Here is a 16,747-nt window from a genome sequence, read left to right as displayed (position 1 = left end):
TATATATAAATATATAAAAAACAAACCTCAGGAAATAGTCTAAATTTCAAAAGATTCTACAACTTGTGTAAACAATGGATCTCCATGGTAACAGACTACGAGCAAACTCTGTAGTCAGATCTAGTAACTTCACTTATTTTTACCTCTTTTTTTTCCCCTATACCTAAAAAAAAAAAAAATGGGTCAGAGGGAGGAATGGAACTGATAATTGAAAGATGAGCCAACCGGAGAGGTCTTCAGCGTCCAATATGGAGACGCATAACCCTGCATTAGAGCTGTATAAACACAATGGTAGAAGATTTTGAATTCAAGCTATTTGCAAAATTGGAAACTTGGGACTTTAGGAAACTTTTTTTGGACTTCATAATGCTCCTTCCGTCTACGTGGTAATCATATAATAAGAACAGAACATCAACTACAAAGAATAATCACTTCCAGTAAATACGGGCATATTTGGGATAAACTGTTCTCGCCATAGTGGAGCTCTCCGCTTCCCTGACAGATGGCTGTAAATATGTTCCTTCCTCCATAATCCCTTTCGATGTGAGGCAATTCCTCTTTTACAGATTAATTTAAGGCAATTGTTTTTTTTTTACAAAGCCATAATTCTCAAAAATCATGCAATTTTTCACCTGGATTTACAACACTGCTAGGAAAAATTCACAAGTATATAATAGAATACCGGTCAGGTATTTGTTCTACAACTTTGTAAAACTGTGTTGCAATTCATAGTGTAGGCAATGCTCTGTGAGCCATTTAAAGTGTAGGCAATGCTCTGTGAGCTATTGAAAGTGTAGGCAATACTCTGTGAGCTATTGAAAGTGTAGGCAATGCTCTGTAGCTATTGAAAGTGTAGGCAATGCTCTGTGAGCTATTGAAAGTGTAGGCAATGCTCTGTAGCTATTGAAAGTGTAGGCAATGCTCTGTGAGCTATTGAAAGTGTAGGCAATGCTCTGTGAGCTATTGAAAGTGTAGGCAATGCTCTGTGTGCTATTGAAAGTGTAGGCAATGCTCTGTGAGCAACTGAAAGTGTAGGCAATGCTCTGTGAGCTATTGAAAGTGTAGGCAATGCTCTGTGAGCCACTGAGTGTAGGCAATGCTCTGTGAGCCATTGAAAGTGTAGGCAATGCTCTGTGAGCTATTGAGAGTGTAGGCCATGCTCTGTGAGCTATTGAAAAAGTGTAGGCAATACTCTGTGAGCTATTGAAAGTGTAGGTAATGCTCTGTGAGCTATTGAAAGTGTAGGCAATGCTCTGTGAGCTATTGAAAGTGTAGGCAATGCTCTGTGAGCTATTGAAAGTGTAGGCAATGCTCTGTGAGCTATTGAAAGTGTAGGCAATGCTCTGTAGCTATTGAAAGTGTAGGCAATGCTCTGTAGCTATTGAAAGTGTAGGCAATGCTCCGTGAGCTATTGAAAGTGTAGGCAATGCTCTGTGAGCTATTGAAAGTGTAGGCAATGCTCTGTGAGCTATTGAAAGTGTAGGCAATGCTCTGTGAGCTATTGAAAGTGTAGGCAATGCTCTGTGAGCTACTGAAAGTGTAGGCAATGCTCTGTGAGCTATTGAAAGTGTAGGCAATGCTCTGTGAGCTATTGAAAGTGTAGGCAATGCTCTGTGAGCTATGCTCTGTGAGCTATTGAAAGTGTAGGCAATGCTCTGTGAGCTATTGAAAGTGTAGGCAATGCTCTGTGAGCTATTGAAAAAGTGTAGGGAATACTTTGTGAGCTATTGAAAGTGTAGGCAATGCTCTGTGAGCTATTGAAAGTGTAGGCAATGCTCTGTAGCTATTGAAAGTGTAGGCAATGCTCTGTGAGCTACTGAAAGTGTAGGCAATGCTCTGTGAGCTACTGAAAGTGTAGGCAATGCTCTGTGAGCTATTGAAAGTGTAGGCAATGCTCTGTGAGCTATGCTCTGTGAGCTACTGAAAGTGTAGGCAATGCTCTGTGAGCTATTAAAAGTGTAGGCAATGCTCTGTGAGCTATTGAAAAAGTGTAGGCAATGCTCTGTGAGCTATTGAAAGTGTGGGATATGCTCTGTGAGCTATTGAAAGTGTGGGATATGCTCTGTGAGCTATTGAAAGTGTGGGCAATGCTCTGTGAGCTACTGAAAGTGTAGGTAATGCTCTGTGAGCTATTGAAAGTGTAGGCAATGCTCTGTAGCTATTGAAAGTGTAGGCAATGCTCTGTGAGCTACTGAAAGTGTAGGCAATGCTCTGTGAGCTACTGAAAGTGTAGGCAATGCTCTGTGAGCTATTGAAAGTGTAGGCAATGCTCTGTGAGCTATGCTCTGTGAGCTACTGAAAGTGTAGGCAATGCTCTGTGAGCTATTAAAAGTGTAGGCAATGCTCTGTGAGCTATTGAAAAAGTGTAGGCAATGCTCTGTGAGCTATTGAAAGTGTGGGCTATGCTCTGTGAGCTATTGAAAGTGTGGGCAATGCTCTGTGAGCTATTGAAAGTGTGGGCAATGCTCTGTGAGCTATTAAAAGTGTAGGCAATGCTCTGTGAGCTACTGAAAGTGTAGGCAATGCTCTGTGAGCTATGCTCTGTGAGCTATTGAAAGTGTAGACAATGCTCTGTGAGCTATGCTCTGTGAGCTATTGAAAGTGTAGGCAATGCTCTGTGAGCCACTGAACGTGTAGGCAATCCTCTGTGAGCTACTGAAAGTGTAGGCAATGAAATGGTCAAATATCTTTAATACAATTGGTCTTCTAATAGTGGCCAAAGGGGCCATTTGGGCCACATCTATGATTTAGGGTTCAAACCCAAACACCCACAATAGTTACGCCCCTAGCCTTATTGGGGTCTGTATACAGAAGTGGTGGAATGATCTGAAGTTTTAATTTTTACGGGAGACTCATTTGAGCTGTAGTTTTGACGGGGTCAGTATATACAAGGGGGTCCGGTTGAACGTTTTCAGAGGAAACCCCACTCCCCATGAAAGAGCACAAAACAAAAATCCAGAGACGCACATTACTTACTCATGTTCCGGCTGTTGAGGTATTGCCAGACGCTAACATTCCCAAGCTGTTTAGGTATCACTTGGTTAACCTGAAGGCCGACAGTGACATCTTCTCCCCTGATGTCGATCCCACAATTAACACCAATTATTTTGAATACTACGACAGACATCTGTGATGGAAAAAAAGAAAAAAAACGGGATGGTGACATCGTCAATCTTCACCAGATAACCCCGCCTCCTCATTCGATGACATCACAGCCCTCACCAGGTAAATCTATCCCATCACTCCACCGCTCCGGTGAACGTTCCACAATCTTTATTTTTACTCAAGAAACAATACATGTGCATTAACCCCTTCACGACCGGCCGATTTTTCGCTTTCCTTTTTTTTTTTCGCCATTCTTTTTCTGAGAGACGTAACTTTTTTATTTTTCAGTCAATATGGTCATGTGAGGGCTCATTTTTTTGCGGAACGAGCTGTACTTTTAAATTAAACCATCAGTTTTACCATATAGTGTACTGGAAAACGGCAAAAAAAATCCAAAAGCAGAAAAATTGCAAAAAAAGTGCGATAGCACTATGGTTTTTGAGATATTTTATTCACTGTGTTCACTATATGGTAAAACTGATGTGTGGGTGTGATGCCTCAGGTCAGTGCAAGTTCGTAGACACCAAACATGTATAGGTTTACTTTTATATAAGGGGTTAGAAAAAAAAAAAAAATCGGACGTTTGTCTGAAAAAAGTGGCGCACGTTTTACGCCATATTCCGTGACCCGTAGCGTTCTCATTTTTCGGGATCTATGGCTCAGTGACTGCTTATTTTCTGCATCTCGAGCTGACGTTTTTAACGGTACCATTTTTGCGCAGATGCTACGTTTTGATCGCCTCTTATTGCATTTTGCGCAAAAGTTGTGGTGACAAAAAAAGTCGTTTTGGCGTTTGGAATTTTTTTGCCGCTACGCCGTCTACTGACCAGATTAATTGATTTTATATTTTGATAGATCGGGCGTTTCTGAACGCGGCGATACCAAAAGTGTGTATATTTTTTATTTTTTTAACCCTTTAATTTTCAATGGGGCGAATGGGGGGTGATTTGAACTTTGTTTTTTTTGTTTTTGTTTTTTTTTTTAAACTTTTTTTTAACTTTTTTTTTTACTAGTCCCCCTAGGGGGCTATTGCGATCAGCAATCCGATCTCTATTATCTATCTGCTGATCACAGCTACACAGCTGTAAACAGCAGATACGCTCTCTTTCTCTTTTGCTGTGCCGCTGGCACAGTGAAAGTGAAAGCAAGTCATGTGTAGTACAGGAGTCATTACATGACCCTGTGCTACCATGACAACTATCGGAAGTCACGTGATCGTGTCACGTGACTTCCGGTATCGGGCGGTAAGTAAAACTTTACCGCGATCGCGCTTATAATGGCGCTGTCACGTATTGACAGCGCCATTTAAGGGGTTAATCGGCACGAGCAGATAACGATTCTGCTCGTGCCTAGCAGACACACATCTCAGCTGTGAAAATTAGCTGAGATGTGCGCCGATCGCGGCATGCTGCCGCCGGAGGACCGCGGGCAGTAACATTATGACATTTAGGACGTAATTTTACGGCCCGCGGTCGTTAAGGGGTTAATCACAATAAACAGACCCTGACTATCTTTTGTATTGAAGCATCTAATGAGCAAAGGTCTTTATGAAAGGAAGTGAAGCGATGGAAACTGCCTTTTAATCTGCTGTGTCTCTGATGATAATGAGCCTACTGAAAACTATTTCATCAGACAGGCCGATTTGTATAATTCTTACCACATCTTGTCTGGACTCGTGTGTACTTTCATCAACTGCGCTGACTGCATCTGGCGATGATGCACAGTAATCCTCATTCCTCAACTCCACGCTGGCTGTGTCTACTGTAGACTGATAATTTAAGGAGGAAAAGTCTTCCAAGCCTAGGTATTAAAAAAAATAAATAAATACGAATGTAGTAAATGCCCCCTAGTGGTGCTCACAGCTACATTGAGCTGAGCAGACTGATATATAGATTTGTGGCAAAAGATTTAGTATAACTAGTAATTAATTATTTTGATCATTTCTGGCTTAGTAGTCCAGTGGGCGGTCCTAATCGTGATTGACAGTCTTCCTTGTACATGTGTGGATACAGAGATAGCTGTAGAACTGCCTACTGAACTCCTGAGCCCAGAATGTTTTTTATTCCTTCTACCAGGATACTGTAATTCATTTTTATATGGACACAGGATATATTTAAAGGACAGTGATACCAATTGTACAACTATATAATATTTGGCCACAGTGTAATAATAGTACAGCTCCTTGTTCCACCCAAACTACCTTTGAAGGCCAGATTTTAAATATTGTAAATCCACTTTCCATCAGGAGACGTGTACACAGATTTTATCCAAAATTGACATGATTTAAGGGCCAGGGTGAAGGGCCAGAAAAATCAGAGACCAAACGGGGATTTCCCTGTGGCGGCCACTATAGGCAAAATGTAGTATTACATGAAAGCAAAATCAGAAATCATCTACGTATCTCCAATACAACTCAAGTTCACCAGAACAACAGCCATTCTTATAGTAGATATCTAGGCATTGTGCGGGGGATCTCAGTCAATAGTGGTCATAAAGAAAAAAACCTTTTTAGTGAAAATGGTATAAATTAGCTTATTGTGAGCTCCCTCTAGTGGTGTTTACAGAGAGCTACATTTTTATTATGATCCATTATGGCGGTGTGATGGGAAGTAGGGGTTTTGTAGCGTTCGAGGACTCTTCGTGCCTAATAAAAAGGGACCCCCATCCTCCAGACACTTTAGTAGGGCGTATTTCCTATGGATTAAGGTACTCTCCAAAGATTTCGACCTTCCTACCTGCTTCTAATGGGTCACTCCCATCGCTCTCCACCAAATGTTCATCCAGCAAGTTGCTGTCGATGGAGATATTGTCCAGGGAGAACTGCGAAGGAGTCCGCTTCATGTTCTTGTAAGAAACAGAGAAGGTAGGCAGGTTGGACGAGCTGCGTTCCTTAGGGGTTCCACTTAACAGAAATACATGGAAACGAAGTTTCAAAAATCAAAATAATAAAAACTTCCAAAAAATACATAATAAAACTAATAGCAGAACACAAACAAACAAAAAAAAGTTGGAAAAAAATTAAAGCGGAAGTCTAAGTTTTTTTTAGTTAGGTTCTATTCAGACCTTTACCTAAAAAGTAAAAGGAAACCGCTCTGGTTCTTTCCTGGTTCAGATGTTGTTGAAGATCTACTCATTGAGCCTTGTTGTTGTGTTTAAAGAGGACCAGCCACCAGGATTTTCCTATCTAAACTAAAGCCAGTGCTATACTGGCGCTATCGTGCTGATTCTATACATACCTTTAGTTGTGAGATCGGATGTATCGTTTCTGAAATACAGGCAAGTAAAGTTTGTGAAATGCACTGTTATTTGATTGATAGCAGCTATAGAATATCTAATAGGTGGGTCGGGTTTTTCTAGTTATTCCTGTCCCCGGCTGCCTGCCCTTGTCCTTCCACCCCCCTTCCTTACTTCCCCTGTAATAACAGAGACAGGAGGAAGAACAGGCAGACAGGGGCGGGAATAACTAACAAAACCAAACCCACCTATTAGATATTCTGCAGCACCAATCAATCAAAGAACAGTGCATTTCCTAAACTTTACTTGACTGTATTTCAGAAAGTATACATCCGATCTCACAACTAAAGGTATGTATAGAATCAGCATGATAGCACCAGTATAGCACTGGCTTTAGTTTATATAGGAAAATCCAAGTGGTTGGTGCTCTTTAAGCACTAGCTCCTAAACAAGTCAATAAATGAGATAGTGAGCCAAGAACCTCGGTAAGGTTGAGCCATAAGTTCTATTTTCAAAGGGTATTCCTGTCTTCAGCAAGGACGACAAGGATTTTCAATGAATACCTGAGGCTTGATGGTTCAGGAGGCATGTCCATTACTTAACAGAGAAACAGGAGGACATTGGATAATTGACAGACTTTAATAGGGAGGGATACACACAATCATATATAAAATACCATGGACAGATTTTGTAGAATGTGGATCATGCATCAGGTTCTGCTACAGAATCCCAGCAACAGAGGTCTGTAGGTGTCGTAACCTCCATCATTAAGGTGCCTTCCCTTTTTTATTGCTGGGGGAAACCCCTATGACTTTAAAAAAAGTGATGATTTCGGAAGGACCCACAAAAAGAAACCTTAGTAAACTGATGATATTGAAGACTGATGGTAGGAGGACGTCAATACGTGATATGAGTACCTCAACCTAAAAGAGGTTCTCCGCTTTGCCCAATACCTATTCTTTAAAGGGTTCCTTCTAAATAAGTTGATGGGACCTTCAGCCATCAGCAAGTTTCCTAAAGCAACATTACCAATACACAAAACTAGAAATTAGCAAAATTTGAGTCACAAAATTTAGTATATCTTTGCATATCGCTCCACCCAAATTCAACAACATGATGGCCAACTGTGGCCACTATTTTGCCAAACTGTAGAGGACTGGCAAAAGGTTAATAATAATATTGTCCCACCGCTTGTTTTTTTGCACCCTTTCGCCATCCCCGGCTGTTGGCATCCTTTTCGGACTGACTCTACTCCAGGTTTCCGACTCCCGGCATGCCTTGGACATACCGGAGTGTCATGCCGTTGAATGTCATGACTTCACAACGTTACGATGTACACTGCCCAAGGTCTAGTCAATACCAAAAGCACAGGCATAGAAAGAAAGCGAATAACGGGGGAAGGTAAAAAGAAGAGCCGTGGAGTATCAGAAATTGGGTTATGGTGGGACAGGTGAGCGTTGTGGTGACTGTTTTTTACATTCTGGCCAATTATGCTTTAGGGTCTGCAGAGACCCCAGAAGATAATAACAAGCAACAATAAATTCACGTCACTGCTCTTATTGGGGCATATTTCACAGGGACAAGACCTTTGTCTGTGAACCTCTATATAAACTAGTCACATGTACTAATAAAGGAGAATTCTTTGAGTACACCATACTAAGTGTGCGCTGGATTAAATTTCCCGAGCGCTCGTAAAACAAATTTTATAGTTCAAAGGCATAGGAGTGTATTTCGCCTACAGAGGCAAGTCAAGCTTCTCTTAAATTTCCATGATTTTCCCAAATTTAATAGACTTAATCATCTCTAAACAGAACCCATTCATTGTGTACTGCAGGACAAGTCGGGTCCTCCAGGGTGAGAGACACTCTAAAAGCTCTTTGGCTGACCAAATGATGAGCGTCCAGAAGAGTGGTTTCACCTCTATTAACTCAGAATATATGAAAATGTTTTTGTTTTTTTTTCTGAAGAGTACAGCTCCTCTAAACGTCTATAGTAGGGCCAAATAATATAGGATTCATAGAGAACATCTTAAGAAACGAGCCTTACCTGGAATCAGTCTGCTTCTTGGGCATCTCTAAAAACTGGGCATTGAGGAGAGGGTTATCGATTATAGACTCACTATCGGAGGTTTGAAAGCTACCAAAAGTTTCTTCCAGATCTTTTACAGGGTTGGAGATGCTGTCATCACTACTGAAGTGGCCACCATCATTGAGACCATTAACATTAAAAACCTGACCCAAAGCTCCATCTTCTGCTTTTAGCGACGTCCTATCGGAAGCGCCTTCCAAACTGGGCTTCCTTTGCAAAATGTTAGTGTCGCTTGGGGACTTTGTCATCAAAGTCTCCGATATAATCTTTTTGGGTTCGAGTACTGCTCCAGAGTCACCGCTGACCGAGTCCATGAGCAGATCGATGGGAGGATTACCAAGGTCAACATCTTCAGTACCATCTGATGGAAGAGTTTGCTTATCGTCCACAAGAGGGCTACCTTCATGGGAAACAGGGCATTGGGGCGTATTTTCTTCCGGCAGTGGGTGGAGTAATAAAGAAACCTCGGCACTTTTTAGTAGGACGCCAATGGACAGTTTGGTCTCCTCAGCCGGTTTCCCGTTCACGGCCTCCACGTCCTTGATTAGATTGTCCACGACTTGCTTTAGGGATTCCTGGAGCAGCAGTAAGAAAATATACTGGTAGTGATTGATTTGTAAGCTGACATGTTTTTGTACGTGGGCAAGCATCTGGATGTCCGCCTGGGGGAACTCGAGAGCTGGGGTGGACGACAGGCTGCTGTCTAGGGATTGGGATTTCTGTAATGGCGCGCTCCGGCCGTCCATTTCAGTGCTGTAATATTGTTTCAAAAGCTTCTTGCGTTGAATACGGCCGGCAAAGTCCGTGGATTCACTTTTGGAAAGATTTACTAAATGGTCACAGTTAGAGGATATCTGTTTCTGAGACTGAGCGAAACGCTTGGGCTGGCAGACCCAGATTGAAAATGGAAACGCGTCGACAAAACTTACCGGTCGACCTTTCCCACTCTTTATTCCTTCATAGTCAACCCAAAACTGTGTGAAATGTATAGCCCATATGTCCTTAGCAGCAGAAGTTTTAAGTGCATTGGTGTCCAGCTTTGGTGTAATGAATCCCTTATATACATCGTGCATTTTAGTGTCCTGCTCGAAAGCGTGCCTCTGGAATATGGGGTGCAGGAGGTCAAAACTGTCCTCGGACCTGGGGAAGGAGGTGAAGGATTTAGAGTAGAATGGGTATTCTTTAAAGTCCTGAAATATGGCTTCAAGGTCTGAACGTCTACAGTTAGGAGACTGCCTGGTGTTGCTCGCTATCATTTCAGATGTCTGGACGCTGATGGCTGTTGGCTGGTCGTGGTGACAATCGGATTTTGTTTGAGAAGGTATGATTAACTGTGAAAAAATGGAAATCGAGAAGGTCAGAGGTAAAAAGGAAAATGTCAAGTCAATCATTAAAGGGGTTGTTCCATCTTAATAAAAGGGTAAAAGTGACAAAAAAAAAAACAACGTTCCAATTTACCGCTTGTTAAAAATCCTCTTGGTTCTTAAAGCATGCAGCACTTACAAGTGGATTGCTATACGGTTTGTAAGCGCTGCTCTGAAGACGGCAGGAACCAGCCAGGCTCAGTCTCCCTGTGCTACTGTGATAATTCCTCTGCTAAGATCATGGGAGAAAGCAGAGTAATAAAAAGCAGCGGCTCAATCATGCCACAGCCCTGACCTGCCAATCTTTAGAATCGCACCCTCTACCCAGGAAATAAGGATCCAGGAAGCAAGAAAACCATATGCTCCAAGGATGGAAACTCTTTTAACACATCAATCTCATTTAATGTTGCCCTCAAAAACCTCCAGAGATGCCACTTATTTACTCATTACCAGTGATTAGTGAGCTTGAGAGCCCAGTAATCGTAACTGAGTGGGCACTACCATGCTCGGGTGCCCAGTAATCGTAACTGAGTGGGCACTACCATGCTCAGGTGCTCAGTACTCGTAACTAGTGATGAGAGGGCACTACCATGCTCGGGTGCTCAGTACTCGTAACTAGTGATGAGAGGGCACTACCATGCTCGGGTGCTCAGTACTTGTAACTAGTGATGAGCGGGCACTACCATGCTCGGGTGCTCAGTACTCGTAACTAGTGATGAGAGGGCACTACCATGCTCGGGTGCTCAGTACTCGTAACTAGTGATGAGAGGGCACTACCATGCTCGGGTGCTCAGTACTCGTAACTAGTGATGAGCGGGCACTACCATGCTCGGGTGCTCAGTACTCGTAACTAGTGATGAGCGGGCACTACCATGCTCAGGTGCTCAGTATTTGTAATGATCAGTTGGGTGCTCGGTATTTGTAACGATCAGTTGGGTGCTCAGATGGGCGCGACTTGAGTACCCGAGTATCATGGAAGTCAATGGAGAAGTTGTGCATTTTTCCGGGAAATATTTTGTAAAAATGCTCACATTCCTCAATGATGTCTATTATATTAGGGTACTTGAGTCACACCATCCAACCTCTTTGTACGAGAACTGAGCACCTGAGCATGGTAGTGCTCCCTCATCACTAGTTATTACATGTATTCTATGCCCACCACATTTCCATCCTCGACAGTATCTTTCAGGTGGGTCTTCAATGTGAGCCAAACCTGATTAAACCAAAGTTTTCCTGCTCAACCCCATTCTTGATCTCAGGCAGTGCGATAATTGTGGACCATCCAAGTTTGGTTCATCCTTGTTCCCCCTCCATTAATAGTTATTTCGATGCAATTACCAGAATAGTATATATTAACCCTTCAAATATGGTACTCTAAGCAGGCTAAAGCTATAAAAGGTATGGCTTCTTAACCAATTTCCATAGTGGTCTCCTGGTGACACCTACGCCTTAAAAGTGTTGACCCGCATTTCATTGGGGTGACAATTCTGAGGACCCAGAACATGAATCCTTTATTGCTCGCATCATAAACTTTATTTTTTATCAATTTTTACACAGGATATATATCACCAAAAGTCTAGTAGTTTCGCTTGTTAAAGGTTGGTCACAACCAAAACGTCACCAAGCCATAAGGGCTAATAAAGTACACTTTCACTTTATTTGGAGTGCGGTCTTCCTTTTTTTGCTTATCAAAAGTCTAGTAGGTTTTAAGTAGATTAATGGATCAGGAGGGAAAAATTAGATCTTTTGGGATTGGTTGGATCATGCATGGTGGTTATGGAGATGCCCTTTTCTTTTGTCTTTTTCCATCTCTTGATAGACATTTTTCTTTTTTCAACCCTTAATAACTATGCCAACCCCCTTATGTGACGATGTGTCCCTCCCCAACCCCCGGCCTGTATTCATGTACGCTATGCCATATAGGGTCATGTAGGTTGCTTGGCTGTCTTTGTTCTTCTCAGCTGGGGGGTGACTCCAATAGACAGGCCTGTAGGAGACAATGGAACCATGAGCTTCTGGAGACTTCTCCATACATAGCCACTAACCAAAAGTGGGTGTGAACCCTTCCCCCTCCAGGGGTGGATCTACAGGCACTGGAGAACAGACTGATGGTGGATCAGTTAGTTGGGTGTGGGCTGAGGTTCAAGCAGCTGGAATCTTCGCTGAGGCAAGACCCTGGCACCCGTGTGTGGATTTATGGAAGCTGTTACGTGGGATTGGGTTGTGTCCCTCATCTGTTGGATCCATTGACTTCTTCCAAGGATTACTTCTACGTGTTTTCTGGCATTGGATTGCCGGGTGGCGCCCTCGGAACTTTGAGGACTCATTGTGGACTCTAAATTTTGATATTAGATGTTTTATGCTCCTTGCCTCAATAAAACTTGTTGGATTGTTCATCAGCCTGGTGTCCCTGCCTGCTCGGTCACATACCCCGTCACATCTTAACAAAATAAAGACACCCTAGTGTCAAGTCAGCCTAATTTTGAAAGTGACCACTTTTACATCGATGGCTTATCTTTAGGCTAGGTCATCACTGTCCACGGTCTACCACCATGCACCCCCGCCAATCAGCTGTTCAAAGTGCTGGCAGCAGCAGATGGCCAGAAATACTCCGCTACCGAGCTGCCCCATCATCTGATAGCGGCCGGGTACTGCACATCCGCCTCCTATTGAATTGACTTTGTGGAGGATGTGCATTATCCGGCAGCGATCAACAAACTGGGCAGCTCCGGGGCTGAGCATTTCTGGCTACCTGCTGGCGCCGTCAGCACAGAGAACAGCTGATCGGAAGAGATGTCGGGTGACGGCCCCTGGCCGATCAGACATTGATGACCTATCCTAAGACTAGGCCATCGATATAAAAGTAGTGGACAACCTAGTTAACCTTTGGGACAAATTCTCGGATTGGAGCTAAGGCTACAGAAAGATGCACAAAAGGTCCCAAAGGTCCAGCAGAAGACAGTCCAACATTGAGCCTCACCAATGGTTGTAGTCAACATCCTTCGTTTCTTAAACCCAGTGTGACAAACCAGCGATTGTGGGAGCCACCATTAAAATCCTGAGTAATAACGTTACTGGGGGCACCAGTTTGAGAAGCACTGGTTTAGGAAAGGGGTGGTGGACTTTATATAAATACTAAGCCCATCTGCATTTGCATATTCATAAGAAACCCACCAACCCTTAGCAGTATCGGCACGGGGCCAATCGACACAACATCTTTTCTATCTTCAGTCTTGCTTCTTTATAAAAAAAAAGAAAACCGTTCCGGTAGGCCGGATAAGGCGGCCATATTTTGTAAGTCATCACAGATGATTGCAATGCGGACCCAGCGTAGTAGCATAAAATATACATGGCTTTTATATATGATTTATGCCTGGATTAGCTGATGTTGGAGGAATATCAAGCTGAATTATTCAGCAGTTTGTGCCGCGCTCGCAGTCTTGCTTTACCTTCAGCATGAGGCCGTCCAGCCGGATATCGATGTGCTCGTCCGACTTCGAGCTGTCGTTCAGCTTGTACATGGCCATGAACTGGTCCACGCTTTGCCTCAGGTCCAGGATAAATTGGTTCAGCCACAGGATACTTCGCTCGTCCACATTTAGCTGCAGCGCGTTCAGCTGTACATAGAGGTTGGGACTTGGAACTATGGAAAATAAAATTGAAAATGAATCTTCAAATTGTGTTATGGTGACTGCACTCGTCATCTGATTCAGGTGTGGACGTAGACAGGAAACGGCCCATGTGCAAGAACAATATATGGGGCCTTTAAGTCCAATCAGCCATCATAATGTGCAATTCCACCTAAATTGGAGGTGAACCATAGCCGGATACAAAACTAGTCTGGCCCCACTCCAGCAGAACGTCTGTGTCTGCCTCTAGCTCCTCCTCCTCCATAGAATCTTATGGGCTCCAACTGTCCTCTCCTATCTCAGTAATGTCTGTCGGCCTCTAGCTCCTCCCCCTCCATAGAATCTTATAAGCACCAACTGTCCTCTCCTATCTCAGTAATGTATGTCTGCCTCCTCCTTCTCCATATAATCTTATGGACTCCAACTGTCCCCTCCTATCTCAGTAATGTCAGTGTCGGCCTCTTGCGCCTCCTCCTCCATATAATCTTATGGGCTCCAACTGTCCCCTCCTATCTCAGTAATGTCAGTGTCGGCCTCTAGCGCCTCCTCCTCCTCCTCCATATAATCTTATGGGCTCCAACTGTCCCCTCCTATCTCAGTAATGTCAGTGTCGGCCTCTAGCGCCTCCTCCTCCTCCTCCATATAATCTTATGGGCTCCAACTGTCCCCTCCTATCTCAGTAATGTCTGTGTCGGCCTCTAGCGCCTCCTCCTCCATATAATCTTATGGGCTCCAACTGTCCCCTCCTATCTCAGTAATGTCAGTGTCAGCCTCTAGCGCCTCCTCCTCCATATAATCTTATGGGCTCCAACTGTCCCCTCCTATCTCAGTAATGTCTGTGTCGGCCTCTAGCGCCTCCTCCTCCATATAATCTTATGGGCTCCAACTGTCATCTATCTAAATATTGTGAAAATCTAGCATCAATGAATGCAGATATTACCACTCAATACAGAGAGAGAAGGAAGCAGAATTCTCTGATCAGATATATTACAAAGTTGACTTTTTATGTGAGCTGTTGATTGGTGGAATAAAAAGTAACATGATTACTATGTAAAAGACTAACCTACATTTTATTTTTAGTTATTTTTTCATAAATCAATAGTTCAAGTAAAAATAGGCAACTTTGATATAACGGATCAGAGAAATCTGCTTCTTTCTCGTCCTGGACTGAGCATTCATTCTAAATTCATGGGTAAAAGGTGTATTCCATGAATTCAGACTTTCCAGTTACCAGGAGAGAAGAGGACAGTTGGCGCTCGTGAAGTTTTATTGATAACAGTCACTCAAATCAAGAGAACTTGCAGTAAAAATGTCTGTCGGCCTCTAGCTCCTCCTCTTCCATAGAATCTTATGAGCACCAACTGTCATCTCCTATCTCAGTAATGTCTGTCTTTGCCTCTAGCTCCTCCCCTTCATAGAATCTTATAAGCACCAACTGTCGTCACCTCCTATCTCAGTAATGTCAGTGTCGGCCTCTAGCTCCTCCTCCCTCCATAGAATCTTATGAGCACCAACTGCCATCTCCTATCTCGGTAATGTCAGTGTCGGCCTCTAGCTCCTCCTTCCTCCATAGAATCTTATAAGCACCAACTGTCATCTATCTCCACCTCTAGCTCCTGCCCTTCATAGAGTCTTATAAGCACCAACTGTCATCTATATAATGTCTGTCTGCCTCTAGCTCCTTCTGCCTCCATAGAATCTTATACGCACCAACTGTCATCTATCTCCACCTCTAGCTCCTCCCCTTCCATAGAATCTTATAAGCACCAACTGTCACCTATCTCCGCCTCTAGCTCCTCCCCTTCATAGAATCTTATAAGCACCAACTGTCATCTCCAATCTCAGTAATGCCTGTGTCGGCCTCTAGCTCCTCCCCTTCCCATCTCCATAGAATTTTAAAAGCACCAACTGTCAATTCATATCAGTAATGGAAAATGTCTTCACTAACACAGATTTTACTCCTGAATTTAGAGTGATCAGTCTAAAAGGAGAAATAAGTGGATTTCGCGGATAAGACATATTATAAATTTTCTTATTTTCATGTGACTTATTACCTTATGAAATAAAGATTGAAATGACCGTTACTCATTAAGTGTATGAACCCGATGAGCACCTAACGCATGTAGCTAATGTATCCATCGGGGCCAATTTACCTTACAGTGTCCATCTGCCAGGCAGGTATACACAGTAAAAGGGGTCTTTTTGGGGGGTATTTTTGGCTGTTTTTTGTTTTTTTTTTTGTTGGTTTTTTTTCATGGGACTGTATAAGCAGCATAAAGTACAAAAAAATGCATCATGTAAATAAAAATCTGCACAAAATAAACCTAAATTTACCAAAACTAGTGTTGTAAAAAAAAGTTGAGCAATGTTTTGTGCGCCATGTTTAGGTGCAAAATTTTAGTGTACATTTAGGTGATGAGAAAGGTAATGGAAAATATTTCAAATGCACCAATTTAATAAAAAAAGGGGAATTTTGTGCCAGGTTTCACCATCTTCTATAGGCAATAAAGCCTCTCCATTGTATCCTGACATCTGATTACGGGCCATACACATTCTTATTTATTTTTTTCTGCGTCTTCAAAACTAGTTCCTCTTATCTGCAAGGAAAAAAAAACCTAATAATCCCGATTCTGCGGTGTCTCTAGGGCTCCTGTCAAATAAATTCATTGAAAAGGGAAAATTTTTTTTTTTAAAAAAAATACGGTTCTTACTGGGAAAATCCTTTCCATCTGGGAAATAATATTCAGTAAATTCAATATGAATCGCAGACATTTCCTGGGGAAGATACAAGCTCTTCTTATTGCAGGAAATCATAGTTTTAGGGGAAGATCGACACTGTTCTGCTGTGGAAACCTGGAAGAGAAAAGCGGAAAACAATAATGTAATTTAATTAAAGCCAAGAATGGTCCCATCTCTTCCCCAGTTTATTTGCGGCACATAGAGGCGAGGCCATGGTGTTAGGGTCCAGCAATTTAAAGCCACCGTCTTAGGCTAGGTTCACATTTCCGTCAATTTGTATCAGTCACAATCTGCGGCTCTGGTAAACAACGGAATCAGTTTGTTCCCATAGACTTGTATGAGCGGCGGATTGTGACTGATGATGCTGCGTTGCATCCTCCGCCCGACTGATCAGTCGTGGAACGACTGACCGTCGGGCGGCAGGAACGCAGCATGTAACGCTTTTTTGAGCAGCGCAATCCGTAGGATTTCGCTGCGCATGCTCTTCTGGCTCCCTGCACACGTAACCAGGGTACACATCGGGTTACTAAGCAAAGCGCTTTGCTTAGTTACCCGATATTTACCCTGGCTACGTGTGCAAGGAGCCAG

General features: G+C 42.9%; 1 protein-coding gene across 1 annotated transcript in view; it reads right to left on the bottom strand.

Annotated features, from left to right (window-relative positions):
- BLTP3B (bridge-like lipid transfer protein family member 3B) overlaps positions 1 to 16,747 on the bottom strand; it is a 122,053-nt gene that overhangs the window by 23,416 nt on the left and 81,890 nt on the right. The window contains exons 12-17 of the mRNA XM_075344278.1: positions 16,132 to 16,273; positions 13,241 to 13,434; positions 8,386 to 9,758; positions 5,841 to 6,007; positions 4,763 to 4,905; positions 2,977 to 3,127 (exon numbers count right to left, since the gene is read on the bottom strand). Coding sequence (XP_075200393.1) covers positions 2,977 to 3,127; positions 4,763 to 4,905; positions 5,841 to 6,007; positions 8,386 to 9,758; positions 13,241 to 13,434; positions 16,132 to 16,273 — 2,170 coding nt within the window. The remainder of the gene's footprint in view (positions 1 to 2,976; positions 3,128 to 4,762; positions 4,906 to 5,840; positions 6,008 to 8,385; positions 9,759 to 13,240; positions 13,435 to 16,131; positions 16,274 to 16,747) is intronic.

Source organism: Anomaloglossus baeobatrachus, chromosome 4 (genome assembly GCF_048569485.1).
Source record: "Anomaloglossus baeobatrachus isolate aAnoBae1 chromosome 4, aAnoBae1.hap1, whole genome shotgun sequence".
In the NCBI taxonomy this organism is placed as follows: Eukaryota; Metazoa; Chordata; class Amphibia; order Anura; family Aromobatidae; genus Anomaloglossus; species Anomaloglossus baeobatrachus.
The sequence above is the reverse complement of the archived record's forward strand: the minus strand, read 5'-3'. Positions and strand labels throughout refer to the sequence as shown.